General features: G+C 32.9%; 1 protein-coding gene and 1 long non-coding RNA gene across 3 annotated transcripts; one reads left to right on the forward strand and one right to left on the reverse strand.

Annotated features, from left to right (window-relative positions):
• Positions 1 to 888: 888 nt before the first annotated feature.
• Positions 889 to 1815, forward strand: LOC105782868 (uncharacterized). Its single transcript, XR_001129934.2, has 2 exons — positions 889 to 1131; positions 1342 to 1815. It is a non-coding gene; the product is annotated as an uncharacterized LOC105782868 (long non-coding RNA).
• A 1747-nt stretch (positions 1816 to 3562) lies between these two features.
• On the reverse strand, positions 3563 to 15935 carry LOC105782878 (uncharacterized). 2 transcript variants are annotated; one of them, XM_052631901.1, is made up of 13 exons: positions 15643 to 15935; positions 14752 to 14962; positions 14464 to 14514; positions 11717 to 11847; positions 11517 to 11633; positions 11289 to 11408; positions 10366 to 10436; positions 9670 to 9836; positions 8865 to 8918; positions 4627 to 4736; positions 4189 to 4302; positions 3971 to 4096; positions 3563 to 3882 (listed from the first exon to the last, which is right to left on the reverse strand). In XM_052631901.1, exons 1-13 carry the CDS (start codon positions 15750 to 15752, stop codon positions 3855 to 3857), a joined length of 1410 nt encoding a protein of 469 aa, XP_052487861.1. In that variant the 5' UTR covers positions 15753 to 15935; the 3' UTR covers positions 3563 to 3854. The 2 variants fall into 2 exon arrangements, with proteins under 2 accessions (XP_052487861.1, XP_012463400.1); XM_012607946.2 differs by having other exon boundaries at positions 15489 to 15935.
• Between the last annotated feature and the right edge of the window lie 384 nt (positions 15936 to 16319).

The following is a 16319-nucleotide window of genomic DNA, read 5'->3' on the forward strand; positions in this document are numbered from 1 at the left end:
CATAGTCAAAATTTTCAATCTTTCTTCTTTTACGTACAGGAGTTCTATGCCTAATAGATTCTGGGCTGTCATTAAGAAATTCGGTTGATTTAAAGGTACGTTTGAGACTTCTGATGTTATGTTTTTTCGTTCTGCTTTAAGGTTAACATATTTGGATACTATGGTAAGATTTTAGTTAGTCATTAAGCTGGAAAGTTGTCACTGAGGTCTGAAGCTTCTAAATTACAGAATGTGGTATGGATGTGTAGAACTGCATCAAATATAACTCAACTATTGCAATTTGGGTCACGTTTGAGTTTGATGCATTCCAAAATTAACTTTCAGGTTGAAAAAGGATTTGCACTATCTGCATCCAACAAGTTAATTGCTTGTGCTTGTAGTAACGGACAAGTATAGCTCTTCAATGGTGAGGATCTTGGATATGTGGGAAGCCTATTGTACTCTAAGGCCAAATCATGCCATGGAGAAATTGATCTTTTTTGCCCTAAAGCTGGTGAAAATAATTTTCAGTTAGCCCCTACTCTTCCTGATGCAGTTACTTGTCAGTTCATCTCAGAAAAGCTTGGTGCACTTTTTAACTCAAGGTTCTCTTTACTCTTGATATTCCACCTCTTTGTAACTCATAATGGTACATTCTCAAATTTTCTCTTTTGCAGTTGCGATCTATGGAGATCATAGTCTCCATATATGGAATTTCCATCAAGAGAATGAGGTGATTGTTTCATATTAGTGATATTCATTTTTTATTTGTTCTGAGGAAGAAACCACCTAATTCTACAAGAAAATTAGTTACAACCTAAGGTCTTCTCCTTTAGTTGGTATTTTGAGCTTATTTATAGATTAGAACTTGATTAAGTGAACTTTTATTGGTATCTTTCCAGGCTACCAGGTCCTTTGCTCTTATTTCTCATTCGGCTTGTATATGGGATATCAAGAATCTCTGTTGTGAAAAAATGCACGATCTATCTCTTATGTGTGCTGCGAAGGGATGTTCCGGATGAGTTTCTTTTGCAACCTGTTCAGCTGATGGCACAGTTAGGTTATGGGATCTTGTCTTACAACCTGATCTATTAAGGGATAATGCTGACAATAATTATTTGATCACTGAAGCAGAGGGGATTATTAATATAGGTAAAGGCCTCAGATATAATAGGTCCTAGCATAAGTTGGAAGCATGTTAAAATGTGCAGATTTGTTTAGTTATCATTCCAGGCACTTTATCTTTTTTTTTTTTTTGGATTTATTATGAATTGAAATGCGTTTTAGTAAGTTAATTTATATTTGTACTTTCCACCCTGCAACTGTTGGATTAAATTTCTTTTTCTCTTTTGCCTGAAGCAGTGAGTGCCGGAAGTTTTGAGATCGCCACTGAGGATACAGCTTTTGGCAATCTAGGTTTGCGGTCAATGGCAATTAGTTCAGATGGAAAATACATGGCTGTTGGTGATTGTGAGGGAAACCTCCATATCTATGATCTTCACAATTCTGATTATTTCCTTACCAGTGAAGGAACTGAAACAGGTTCAAGAGTTATTCAGTCAAGCAGCAGGTAATTGTCTCAACTTGAAGAAACCAGATTGAATTCATTTCCTTGAACAATCCCTCCTTCCATGTTTAATTTTATTGTCTTTATATTCGTTTAATCCTAGGATTCTAAAGGTTTATTTATGTACTTAAAAAGTTAGTACAAAATGTTCCATCTGGGCTTTTGATTCTCTGCACTAGAATTCAATCAAATTACTCTTTTATGTTTGTAAAAAAACCATGTTTGCTGTTCCAATAGCAGTGTCAGTGTGCATCTAACAATTCAAATCATATTCATTTGCAAAGAATAGAATTTGAATCAGTCACACATACAAAAACAATCACAACAATCACAATTGTAGTCTTAACATTTTAGCCGTTGGAAATTACTTTGAATTTTTGTTATAAGAATATTGATTATTAAGAATTTTATTAAATTAGATATTTTAATTAAAATATATTTAATAATAATTATGTTAAATTTATTTTATAGTATCATATATTATGATTTTAGTAAATTCATATAAGAATATTGATTATTAAGAATTTTATTAAATTATATATTTTAATTAAAATATATTTAATAATAATTATATTAAAATATGATTAAATTATTTATTATTGATATTAATAATCTTATTAAAATTTAATAACAATAACAATAATTATTTACCTAAACAAATTTCTGCTAAGGGTATTCTAGTCATTTTAGTTTTTTCCCTTATGCTATTACACCTCCATTTCATTCAACCAAACACAAGAATACTATTACGCCTCTATTCCATTACATTCAACCAAACAATTGAAATGCTATTACGCCTCTATTCCATTACGCCTCTATTCCAATACAGCGAACCAAACGTGCTGTAAAGTTTTTAAGTTTTCTCTTTTTCCTTCTTGTTTATTTCTTGGGAAAAGCAACAGAAAAAAAAATTAAAGATAATTTTAACTCTTTTAAAACAACCCAACCTCACTCTCACCCTCAACTTGACATCCTCATCACTGTTTATCCTATCTTAATTCTAGCATTGTTGTTTGCCATGAGATTCTTTTTAGCCATTGGTAATCAAGTTCATCTTGTCTTGATTCTAGCATTGTTGTTTGCCATGGGATTCTTCTTAGCCATTGATAATCAAGTTCATCTTGCGAATTCAATTTTCCAGAAAACCAAGCAAGCCATAACAATCCAGTAATATTTACACAATCAAATTCATCTTAGCAACAAGTTTAACTAAAATATACAATTTTACTATAAAAAAATATTGGAATTGTCAAAAAAATTACTAATTGGTTACAGAGAAAATAGAATTAAAAGTAGAAGTTTCGACATCTAAAATATTGTTGTCGCCATAAAAAAAACTTCGGAACAATTGGTTCCGCAAATTATCTCCAACCACATTCTCAACCTTTTTTATAATTTGAAAATTAAAAGGAAATCGACATATTTAAAAGATAAATCAGGAGAGTTTTTTTTTATTGTTAAAATATTAATTGATGAAAATTTTGAAGTTTTTAAATTTTGTTTCCTACATGTGAGACTAATAGTAGTAATAGCCTCGCTTACTAGCTGCCATCCGTGAGAGAGGAGTTGGGTTGTTTTAAAAGAATCAAAACTATCTTCATTTTTCTCTGTTAGTTTTCCCATGAAACAAATAAGAAAGAAAAAGAGAAAATTTACAAACTTTAGTCTTATTGCAAATAACAAAAAAAAAAAAGTATTTTGAATTAATTACAAATATGTCCCTAACTTTAGTCACAAGTAAAAAAAAAGTCATGTAGTGGATTAACAAAATTTTTATCGACAGTGACCAATTTGAGCAATTATCTTAATTAAAGTGACTAAATTGACAAAAAAATTAGAGTGATCAAAATAAAACGACATTATTTTAAAGAGACATGTGGTGTAGTTTATCCAAAATAAAACATTAAAACCAGTTTAGAAATAAATTTGACTATTATAAAGATTAGTTGTTATGGAGAAGACTTACTGTATAAAAATCCATAATTTACACATAATGCAGGGATTAATAGCATAATCTAAACCTTTTCAAATTATTATTATTTATTTGATTGCATCCGGTATCGTGAAAAGCCACCAGACGCTTTCTAGTTATTTGTTCTATTAGTACATGACAGAGACAGCCGTACACGTCCTCGTTCAATATACACAGACATCTTAAAAAGAACCCAAAAAAGAGAGAAAAAGACGCCCCTTTTTCTTCAAATCTTAAAGTGAAATTAGCATAAAAAAATGGTTTCCATTGTGTGCATTCAGCACAACTTCATGGGAGAACCATCTAAAAGATGGTGAACCACTGATATCTATCAGGTTAAATGATGTTGCAGCTCCCTTCACGGCTGAAGAAGCAAGATCAATGAATGATTTAGTCACTCCTGGGAACAATACAACTGCATTTTTTAAATGTATGCAAGATATAGCACGTACCTTTTTGTGCGTTCATAACGGGCCAAAATTTGCTCAAACTTTAGCCACTTCGGACACGTTTCTTCGAGATGTACATTTTTTGGTCCAGAAATATAAGCATGAAAGATGAATTGCAGACTCCTTTCCCTGCTTTGCCAAAATCAAAGAAGTCACAACTTTGTGATGCTGTGGAACCAAAGTGACAGTAAATGATGTTTGTAGAGTTTTTAATAACCTACCTCCCTTCATACTCTGATAACCAAGCTAAATACGCCGCTCCAAAATACATGGACACAAATGGATTTGTGAGATCTTCTATGTAATCAACTCGATAAGCCCTATAGCCCATCTCTCTTCACAGAAAAATTAGGAGTTTCAAAAATATTTGGTCATTGTTATAGAACTAAAAGGGACAAGTGTAGAACATTTATACTGTGTGAATGATCAGGAAAAAAAAAGGAAACAAGCTAACTTCATGTTAAGAAGCTAATAATTCACAGTTTTAGATAGTAAATGTATTGTCATGTTTTGGTATAAACCTCATAATGCCTGCAGGTTGCATGAAATAACTGTCATATGAACCCAAGGAGGTAGAATGGAGGAATACTAGAATTTAAGTCCTTTTGCTTACATTTGTTTATAGCAAAGATATTCTTTTTTCTCATATTTTCACTTACTTGTAAAGCCAGAAAGCTGTAGAGTAGTCAATTCCCATCAGACCAGTTGATGCTTCATTCCCATCTATAAAGCGCATGCTAACAACATCGGCCAGAGCACAAAGTACTGTCTGTACAAAATATAAGTGTTGGGATTAAAGTTAGACAAAAAAAAACTGAAGATAGATATTTTGCAACATAAAAGCTCAGTTGCTTCATATGTATTTAAGAAAACTTGATTCAATGAACGACAATCTCAAACTAGTTATCAGCAACAGCAGGAAACCAGTTCGACCATTATAACTGATCTAGACTCTAGCCATACATTGGAAAATATAAGTTCTAATTGTAGAGATTAGTCAAAACGTAGTGATTTTAGGACTGATTTTTAAGTTTCATTTAGTACTAATTTTAGGAAGAGTAAGTTTCTTGATAGTTTCCTAATTATTACTGGCTGTAGTAAGGGTATAAATACCTAGACCTGTACCATTGTTTTAACCCAAGTCATTCAATAAAAACTATTTGTTTTCTCACATGATATCATACCAAGCCTTCATTGCTGATTCTTTTCATCAGTTATTTTCCTATTTTTCAGTCTTCATTTTTTTTTTTTGAGTGGTTTCTACATTTTCATCCTTTGTTTTTCAAATATTTAGGCTTATATCTTGCAGATTACAATTCTAGCCTTCGGTGCCATTTATTTTAAGAGAGACATTACTACAACTCAAACTCAAAGATAACTCTGAAAAAAGTAGAATTCAATAGAGTATTGAGATACTTAGAGGCCTATTAGGGGTGTTAGATAAGCTCAAAGCCAATGATACATATTCTTTAGCGTTCTCAAGTATACTCTTCCTTGTGAGCTCAATGTCTGAAATTCATATCGGACTCAGTTCAGTACTCATTCTAAACGTCCAACCAAGAGAAAATTTTCAGTTGCAGTTAGTTTAGTCACAACAGTTACAGGCAGCGGAGACATCCAAACTAATCCACTGCTGGTTCTAGAAAATGTCATCTATGTTCCTAATCTATCTACTAATCTAGTATCAATAACAAGCTCACTCAGGATTAGAACACAGAGAAGAATGGACCTGCAAAGGAAAAGGATAGACTCTACCATGTACCGTCTTGACACAATAAGTAATTCAGGAAGTGCTAGGATAGTCAACCCGTCATGTCTTTCCTCTTCCAATATAAGACACTTCCTGGGAATTGAGGTAGCACACTCAAGCTCTTTTATCTCACAACAAAAATACATAATTGATCTTTTGAAGGAAACTAGAACCAGCATGCAAACCTACATATGCCCTAATAGATTCCCATGGTAAGCCTTGGGAAGCTAATAATGATGCTGCTCTAGGCAGAGAGATGTACCAAAAGATTGGTGGGAAAACTCATTCATCTTTCACACAGAATGGCAGATATCACATATGCTATGAGTGTGGTAAGTCAATTTATGCATAGACCTAAAAAGTACATCAGAAAGTTGTGGCTTGATCTGCATGCCCTATGTTTTCAATATAGGATAAAGCACATTAAAGTATATAAACACTTCATAAAGGAGAAACCGGATAGTGGCTTGATTTGCACACCCTACATTTCAACCAAGCGTAGACTTTTGGATGTGTTGACTAAAAGACCCAATCGACAATACAACATAAGCTGGTAATGAAGAATACCTATTCATCAACTTGAGGGGAGTATGGAAAATATAAGGTGTATTTGGGAGATTAGTCAAAATATTACTTTGAGGAAAATGTTACTACAGAGATTTTAGGATTGATTTTAAGACCGATTGAAGCTTCATTTTATGATTAAATTTAGGAAAAGAAAGTTTGTTGGTAGTTTCCTGATTTATACTGGCTGTAGTTGTGTATAAAATACCGTAATTTACCATTGTTTTAAGACAAGTCAGTCAATAAAAGTAATGTTCTTTTCCACATATATTGTACAAAAGGTAGACAGATCGAGGTCCTTTCCATTGAATCAATCCATGTAAACTTTAGTTGTACTTGATTTCGTTTCTCTTACTTTTATTCATTCATATTTTCATACTAGTGCATCTGAAGACCTATATTGTACTTGTCCCAACATGTTAATCATTCCTTGTTTTAGTCTATTCATACTTAAAAGATAGAATACTAGCCAATCTTCTGAATTTGTCCTTACACACATATAGAGAGAGAGATGCACACTAGATTATGCACACCTACCATGTGGCTAAAAGCAGTGGCGAATCCAGGGAGGCTGCCAGGGGTCCTGGGCACCCTTAAAATGATTTTTTTTTCATTTAGGCTCCTTTATAGTTTATAAATTTTTAAATTAGTAATGGAAACACAACTAAAATAATGCTCATATTTACTATACTAAAAGAATTTAAAAGACAATTATACCTTTATAGTATTTGTTATTGATGTATGTGGAAAATATAATTAGTCAACTATTATGGAAACATGTAATATTTAGACTGATTTTATGAATCAGTTAAGTGATTTTAGAATCTTAATTTTAGGAATCATTTTACCTTGATCTTAGAACTGATTTAGAGGATTTCACTTTCTAGTTCATAGTATTTGGTCGTCTATAAATATCTAAGCTACTCGTGTTTTACACAAGCTATCCAAGAAAAATATCATCTTTTCACCATCCTATTTTTCTACTCTTCTTTTCACCTTACTAAAAAAAATATGGTTTTTCAATCAACTTACCAACTTAGTGTCACTTGACTACTGGCATAAAACTTGGTCAGGAATTTTCTTATGGCATATTATACGCACATACATATATATATATATATATATATATATATATATAAGCATTATTTCACTGAGTTTCACTCAATCACTTTTTAGCTCATGCTTTTGCTAAGAGAGTAGAACCCAAGCCAAATCAGTGGCCTTACCTTTTGAATTGTTAGTTCAAATCTCCGAACCAATCATAAATCTAAGATATAATTTTGTTAACATGTAAAACTACAGCCTGCCCATCAAGAAAAATAGAAGACAATTAACCAGCTTCAGATTTTGTACTGTTTTCGACTATTGTATTGGGAATAATAATACTAGACACCCTCATGTTCCTAGTAGGTTTAATCAGGAACATCGAGAATCACAAAGAAAATCATGTTGCAATCAAGGAATCACCATGAAAAGATCAGCAATATAATATATATATATATAATATATATAAAGAAATTGAGGGAAATTTAAGAAATTGGTTGCTCTGTAATAAGAGAAAACTTCAAACTTTAAACCAACAGCCCCACTGGATGTGGGAATACTTAAAGAGTATCTCTATTGCATTTAGAATAAACTCAACTTTAGTACACAAGTGGCCAGCAAAGAAAAGGAAATAAAAAACTTTAGATGCTGCATGAATGATGCATTTGGTGTATTGCAGGGGCCTGGATAGGATAACTCTTATTTCTTTTCTTCTTTTTTTTTTTCTGAATGTCAGATATAATAACTTTTATCCAAGAACACATATGATGCTCCTTTAAAAGGAGGATACGAGTACCAATTTGGTTTCTCATACAATGTGGCCTAGGAGAAGCTAAATCTGATCATCTTCATAATCCACTTCAATAAATGCACCACAAATGGTGGGTGAAAAGGAATGTTGAATGATAAGATAGCAACATATGCATATGACTTGGAAGAAAAGGAGAGGAAATACTTGATGTACTTAAGATATATGGTTTAGAATTACTAATCATGTAGGTCATATATTTGGATCCGTAAACTATCAGCGATTCAGAGTTCATTTTGCTAAGCAAGTCATTTTCTTATAAAGGGTTTTGCTAACAAACATGCTTAGGGCACTCTTTAAAGTTAGTAAATGTATTATTTATAATAACATTGTATCATGTGCAATAGTTGACAAGTTTATTCATCATTTCCAATGCTTCAGAAGATATTACTATATATTAGCAAAATCCTATTACAAAATGTAATTTGTAGACACAAAGCATTTGTTATTTAAAATATTCCCGATTGCCTAAAATATACCACTATTCACTTTATGTAAGAATATATTATTATTTTTCCTTAATATTTTTGGAGACGCAAGAGCATGTCTGAACAGACTAATCACAAATTCTAGTCCAAAAGCGTGCGTGGACCCTGGCTTGTGAATAAAAGTGTCCAGAATTTACATGAAACAGTCATTTGTAAAGGAACATACTAATATTATATGTATAACTGCCTGGTAATATTTCAGTTTCTACTTTTCAAATATTCTTCTTCTAATTTTGTACTTACAGGATTTATTCCCCTTGTACTGAAGTACTTGGAAACAATTATTTCTGCAATGGCCTGCAATAGGAGTTCCATGTCAAGAATTTGAAAAACAACATTTTAGCTCAGTAATTAGAAAGATTAATTGCAAAATGACAGGATACTCCTGGCTATATCAAAGCAACATTCTGTTACAATAATATGGACCCGTTGAGGGATTATTATAAAATTAATTTAATGGAATTACATAGTTTCCAGTCAATTTTCTTTCTTTTTATTCTCTTTTATTTAAATCCGAATTAAGTCTATATCATCAAGTAATTTCGTAAATCATCAGCAAGACAAAAACATTCCAGAAGTGCAAGGTTATTAGTAAGTGTGTGAGTGCATTCTCTTCTTCCATAATTTCTCATATTTTTTATCCAGACAAAAAATTTGCAAAAGCCTACAAGCCTTGGTTCCAATAGGTTTTACCTTTATCTCACACATACCGTGCAGTCTTAGAACCTCCTTCATACTTAGCAGCCAAACATATTTCAGCACAGAAGTGTCTGTTTCTAGCAATCAAACATACTCCAAACCAAGCTTGAAATCAATTTGTATTAGACTTATAACCCAATTCTTATTGTGGATTTTACTTACATTTTTTACCCTTAGGATCTTGCGCCATATGCACTTTGGCAAAGAAAAAAGAACCAACTTATACTAAACTTCTAAGACTGGAAATGTAATGATATTTATCGGTATTCTTGACAACATGTCGGAAAAGGAGAAAATGAAAGTATTTATTCCAAAATTGATAGGATATCAATTTTCTGAGGATTCATACCCTCAGTTCTACTCGAGAAAGATAAGGTTTCTTCTCTTTATTACAGGAAAACCGCACTTTTCCCCTTATTTCCTTAGATTTAATCCATTCCTTGAAGACATCAAGGTGATTCCACATATGTTCCATGTCTTCAGAGGAAACTCTAGAGTCCCAATATAGGTCAAAACCTGCATATTTACACCATTAAGGAAAACAAGCATATCATCTAAGCTAGCAATATAGAGATGAACTACAGACATAAGTAAAATATAATATTCAAAAGGAAAGATCAATTGATGAAATTTTATGTGCTACATTTTTCACTGAGTCAAAGATTAGATTAGTAGATTATCCATACATGTTAGTTTTACTAATTTTAGAAGTGACAGGATAATTACTATTTTACTAATCGAGCTGTTTAAATTGAACTTTCATTTCAAGCTATACAGAGTACAAATCCAACATTTAATTTGTAAAATAGAGATCCTGCTTTTTGTCCTTTTTTTTTAATAACATAACAAGGTTAGATTTTTTTTCCTTAGCTTTCTTCACAGTCAGCATGATTAGATATGAACTGCATTGACAAAGCCATTGACATTATGACTAAATCATTATCTATCTCAAACTGATGAAATAAAAATTTTATTACGAGATAAGTTGATATATAATGACTAAAAGTGCCATAAAATAACCAGAAGTAAACGAGCAAAGAATTACCCTTAGACGGTGAAACTGGTGAGGTTGGAAAAGTTGGTGCTTCGATAGGCGAAGGACCATCAAACTGTTTCCTACACAACAGTGACAAAATAAAATCATTTGTACTGCTGATAGCTAGTTCTATTAACATAGCATTTCACTTTGACAGCTGGAAATATGCTTCAAAAGCTAGCGTAGCTTCAACTGGGATAACATTTATGGGTTCTTCAGAAGCAAAACAAGATATACTAAGAAATGGATACATATAACTTCAGTTGCATGAGACAACAAACAAATGACTTTGTCTAGAAATTAACATTACGGATAGATGATCAAGCACAAAGGAGGACATGAAGACCAGATTAGCACAGTGAACATATTTCAGACCTGAGCTGAACCCCAACAGTTCAAATTCTGCTTATAAAATAGTTCTCAGCCATCTTATTTTAAGTACAAATTTCAGAAACACAAAAACACTTCCCTGGATGACAAGGAAATTCTAATAAATAATAAGTTTACAAACAATATATAGAGAACAAATTTAATGCAGGAAGGTGGTGCAAACATTTGCCGCTTTCTTTCTACCATATTAATAATGCCATGTGAGCTTCATCATAGAAGATAATATTTTAGCACAATATTGTTTACAGTAACAAAACTTACAGTAACTTAAAATTTTAATTACATGCAGAGTTAAATCATTTGGAAGACATTCATAAAGAATAATTTAATTTCAATCAGATAGATAAAATGATGAGAAAAGCGAAAGGACCCCTAAAGAAAAGACAAAAACTAAAATAAAAGTCTCCATTTAACAAAAGGAAAGAATATCTTCAGACAATATAATAATTAAACATTTTAAATCAAATACCTGAGCAACCTATATGCATCCCTTGGAAAATTTTCATGATTAAATGGAGAACTTATAAGAGGAGTATAAAAACCTTGATAGATAACATTCTTTCACTTGAAGATAACGCTTCCAATATGGCAGAGTTGATTTATGATTTACTTTTTTTGTACCACCACTATAGGCTCTGACGACAAACTCTTCAGTTCTAATTCTGCAAATTTAACATCTAATGAGAGAAAAAATACGACATTATTTAATGATGTGGTGAAAAATAAGATATACATTGAAGATAGGTCTAAAGCAGTTACTGCTAACTCACTTGCCATCAAAGTTTGATAACCATCTAAGGTAAGCTGCTCCAAAATATACATTTACAAAAGGCTTGTATAGAATATCTGGATCCTCTTCGACTGGGAATAATAAATAGTCTTCTTCCCTACCAGAATTTTCAAACTACAACTTTATCAGGGTTAGCCTAGTTAGATGCCCCCATAAGAGGAATAAAAAATATATTTGTACCTGACAATCCACTCTGCTACTTTAGGTGCAACTTGCATGATTCCTATTGTAATCAGATTAGTTTTCTTGTCACATCCCATGGCAAGAGGCTGTCTGTTACTTTCTAGTTCTGCAATAGCACAAATCATCTCCTGCACGATAGTGAAAGATGTCAAACTTTAAAAGTTAAAAAGTAACTTCATATTTTGCACAGATTACTGAGGAAGGATAATTAACTCCTAAGAATGGACATAGGTGGTGCTGGAAAAAACTGCTCGAGTTAAGAGCACTTTTTCTGCACGTAATAAAACAAGAGAATGAGATTATCTGGAACTGGTGTGGTTCAAAATTTAAAGCCTCTGTAGTATGGAAAATTCTGAGGCAAAGACACAGGAAGGTCCGATGGCATGACTAGTTTGGTGATTGCATTCTGAAACACTCATTTGTGGCATGGATGGAAGTCCTATAAAGGCTACCAATGAGAGGTCAAGTCCAATCACAGGGATAACCTATTTCCACTGAATGTCTCTTGAGCAAAATGGAACTTCAAACAAGAGAACATGTGTGTATTGAGTCACTTCTCAAGGCAAATTTAGGAGAGACTTCTTCGATATTGTGGAGTAACTTGGAATGCTGGATCATGGCAGGAAGCACTCAAGTGGGCTATTCAAATAAAAAAAGGAAAGAACTTAACTCAGCTATATTTAGACTTCTCTGGAATGCGTATACATATATTATATGGCAGGAAAGGAACTGTCAACTTCATGGAGGTACAGCCAGACAGATGGAGCTATTTAAACTAATCACTGGACTGGTTCGGAAGCGAGTTTTATGCCATCCTCAATTTGTTGAAAATCTTAGTAATTGATCTCCTTGTCATCTCATCTACAGTTTTTGAGCAGGATAGTTTGTAACTAGTACAATACAGATTCGCTTGTAGCAAAATATTGCTTTCTTTTGGATAAATTAAAACTTTACATTATCCAAAAAGAAAAAAGAGCATATGCAGAGCTAGCTGATTAAAGAAGCCTTAATTAAAGATGTATAATTAGTTAATTTACACGGACACTTTAAATTAAGTAAAGTACCCAGGTTGTATACATATTAAAGGAAATGGGTACATGACACCTAGTGCTAGAAAAATATGTAATACAGGGAAATATTGATAATTCAAATCAATTTTGTTCCTTTCCCTTTACTTGATATTCATTGAGTGCATGGTTTTCTCCTGATCTCATTACAGGATTATCATAGAAAGTAAATAGTACTCGGTGAATTTTACATGGCCAATCTTGTTTGCGCATACTCCTTCCACTAACTTCACTTCAAAAAGCGATAGCTTTTTAACAGAACCTTTTCTGATATTACTACCTATGATTGGATTTTTAATGTTTTAAGCTTATTTTCCCAGCTTAGCTTAGTGTAGCTGGTGTAGCATCAATACTTGAGAATGAAGTACATGTATAGAAGAGCTTCATGATATTTTGGATAAAAACCTAGCATCTTTAACTTGATATTGACCTTTAGTCAAACCCCAATGGCTAAATATCCAACTCCTTGCCTCAAAACAAATGGCCAAAGCCTAGACTTTAGAGAGAGCAAAGATTAGCTTTGATCAGACAGACAGAGGCTAGGGAGAGAGAGAGGTGGAAGGTTTCCTAAAAACAACAGAAGAGTTCAAAACTAGTGGCATTATCTTATACAATTTGAAAAGGTAACTGAAAAGTTTGTCCGTCAATTAAAAAACTTGTAGAATTATCAGGTAAACTTGCTCTTTTCACCAGGCCAAGAAAAGTGAACTAAGCTCCCTTGGACTAGTACACACTTTCAAAGATTCCTGGCCCACTGTCCGAGGTCTCCATTTTTCATCTATTTAAGGTCTGGAAGGATTATTAAGTTACCATTTGACCAATAATGGAAGCTGACTGCATCTATGTTACTTAGACTCGGGTATGAGGGTTGGACACAGATGGATGTGTTCGATACAGATATTTTCAATTTTTTCCAAGGTTTTCCATGTATTTGGTGAGTCCTTCGAGGATTATATCCATGTACTCATGTAGGAAAATGTCTTAAAACATTGGGATTTCCAAGAGAAATGAGGAGTCGGTGCAACATAGGACTTCATAGCAGTGCGAGCAACCAAAAGACTCTTATCAGTATGTCCAATTGCCAGTCAGCTGGAATTCCCTGACATTAGTTGATAAGGTGTCTTAAAACCGCCTTGTCATGAAGAAAATCTAAAATAACAAGTGTTTTCCATTTACAATTTTAAAGTTCTGGTTTTCAAGACCGCTCAATCATAACATAGTGAAAAAATAAGAACAGGTTGAAAATAGAATGATTTTAATCACTATGCTACACTAAATCAAATTAAATTGAACCGTAGCTATGATTCTACCAGGAATAACATTGTCTATTGCTTCAAATGTTATCAATCTTCAGAACATGTATTTTATGCAAAATTGTGCCATTTATTTTCCTTTATCCTCTTTGTATTTAAATAAAGAACGGTTAATTCAATATATAAGGCAAGAGTGGATGAGCAAATAAATTCAAACAATTATTTTAGACACCTAATATTAAACATAACCCTGTCACCAGGATTACAATCTGGCAAGAAATACTTCATTGTTCATTATATGCAAATTAGTAAGAAGAGTCTTCGTAAGAAATTATACTTCCATACCAATTTATCTTTTCATGAATATAGATACAGAAGGAAAAACAGTGAAACAGGTTACATATTCAGGTTATAGGTGACATACTGGATCTAGCTTTTTATCAAATTGTCTGCGTGTAACGATTTCAGCCACAGCCTGAAAGAGCACCAAGCAGAAACTTTATGTGATAAAAATGATTTATAACTTTGAAACCATGCAACTTTTGGGAGACTACTTGTCAATATTAAATGTCATAAAGAAGAACTTTGTGAATAAGTTCTTATTGTCTATCCAAAAAGGACAATCTACTTATCGAGATTGAACTTCTCAAATTTTTGCTAGAAGCTTACTATTGCCTCAGAAATTAAATGATAGGTCATTCAAGTAAGCTACCCTCATCTCTGTCTGTGTCAAATAAGGCTGTCCATCAGGATCCCTTGATAGGTGAACTCTTTGTCCTTCAGTTTCCCCGGCACCCGTCCACTCTGTTCTCACTTCAGGGTGATTCCACATTGCTTCCATGTCCTCGGGATCGGCACATTCATCCCAATATTTGAAACTAACACTCATCCTCGCAGGACTGCTCAATTCTTTCTTATGCCATCTATCAATAAGAATAGCATCGGGTTTGATTACAGCTCCAGTATATATATATATATCAGACGTACGCAAGGAAAAGAAACTGTGAAAAATGCATTGCCTTCAAACGCTGACACTCATTGTTAAGGAACAACTTTAATGAATTACAAGATCGTATATAGTTCATAAACTGAGTTCCAACCACTGGAGAAATTAAACATGTGAGCAAAATGAAAATGGTATCGAGCAATCTACCTTTAAAGCAGGAAAAGGCAAGCAAAGTGCAATTAGTATAATCGAACCACCAAATCAGAAACATTTCATATGAATTTTAGACTCCAAGACTATGCATGAAAGAAACATTCATGGAAACATTCTCTCAATTCCAGGAAACGCATTGAAATCAACAAATTCCAATGAAACAAATAATCTAAAATGAAAACGTATAGATGTTAAAATGCAGAAACACAAAAGGATAAAAGAAACCCATAAATAAAAGAACATAGAGAATAGCATTAGGAGCTTAATAACGAGGAAATATAAAATGATACCATAATTCATAGAGGGGAGAAACGAAGGAAGCTACTTCCAGAAGGGGTTAGAAAAGGAAGAGTGAGAAACAAGGAAAGAAAGGTAAAATTGAGGAAATAGGGAAGTGGGGAGATTTAGGAAAAGAGAAAAAGATGGAGGGTATGCCATTGTTACCGGCATTGGTTTCTAAAGTTTTGCTTATTTAAGGCTGAAGATTGTAGAAATAGAAAGAGGGTGGCGTTGGCCAATTGGACTCGATCGCACCATACATTGACACTTGTCATCTTTCAGGCTGTCTCTGTCTCTGTCTGTCTATTTGCACGAACGGTAATAAGAATTCAATTGATAGAACAAAACCAAGTGAGAGCTCATAGTTGAGGTTGAGGACCTCAATGGCAGGTTCCTAAACCGGCTGGCATCCGCAAGCTTGGATCAGGTTTTCTTCGGGTTTACATTTTATCGGGCTCAAACTTCCGGTTTTTGAGGCTCGGATTTTCTCGAAGGCAAATCCTTCGAATTTTATATTAGATCGATTTAAAAATTTTATTAAGTATAATTATATCAATAAATTTAATATTTCAATTATAAAAATCTTAATCATATAAAAATATACAAAATAATGCAAAACTACTTTAGTTTTATATTGAGATAAATAAATCTCTCTCCATATATATACACATATATATATTATGTAATAGTATATTGTCTATTATAGTTGGTGATTAAATCCAACTCGATTAGGGGTGTTCATTTGGTTAACCGACTGGTTAACCGATCTGAAATAACATTAACTGAATTAACCGACCTTTCAAAATTTTTAATCGTTAACCGAACCAAAAGTTTTTTTTTTA

Source organism: Gossypium raimondii, chromosome 1 (assembly GCF_025698545.1).
Source record: "Gossypium raimondii isolate GPD5lz chromosome 1, ASM2569854v1, whole genome shotgun sequence".
NCBI lineage: Eukaryota > Viridiplantae > Streptophyta > Magnoliopsida > Malvales > Malvaceae > Gossypium > Gossypium raimondii.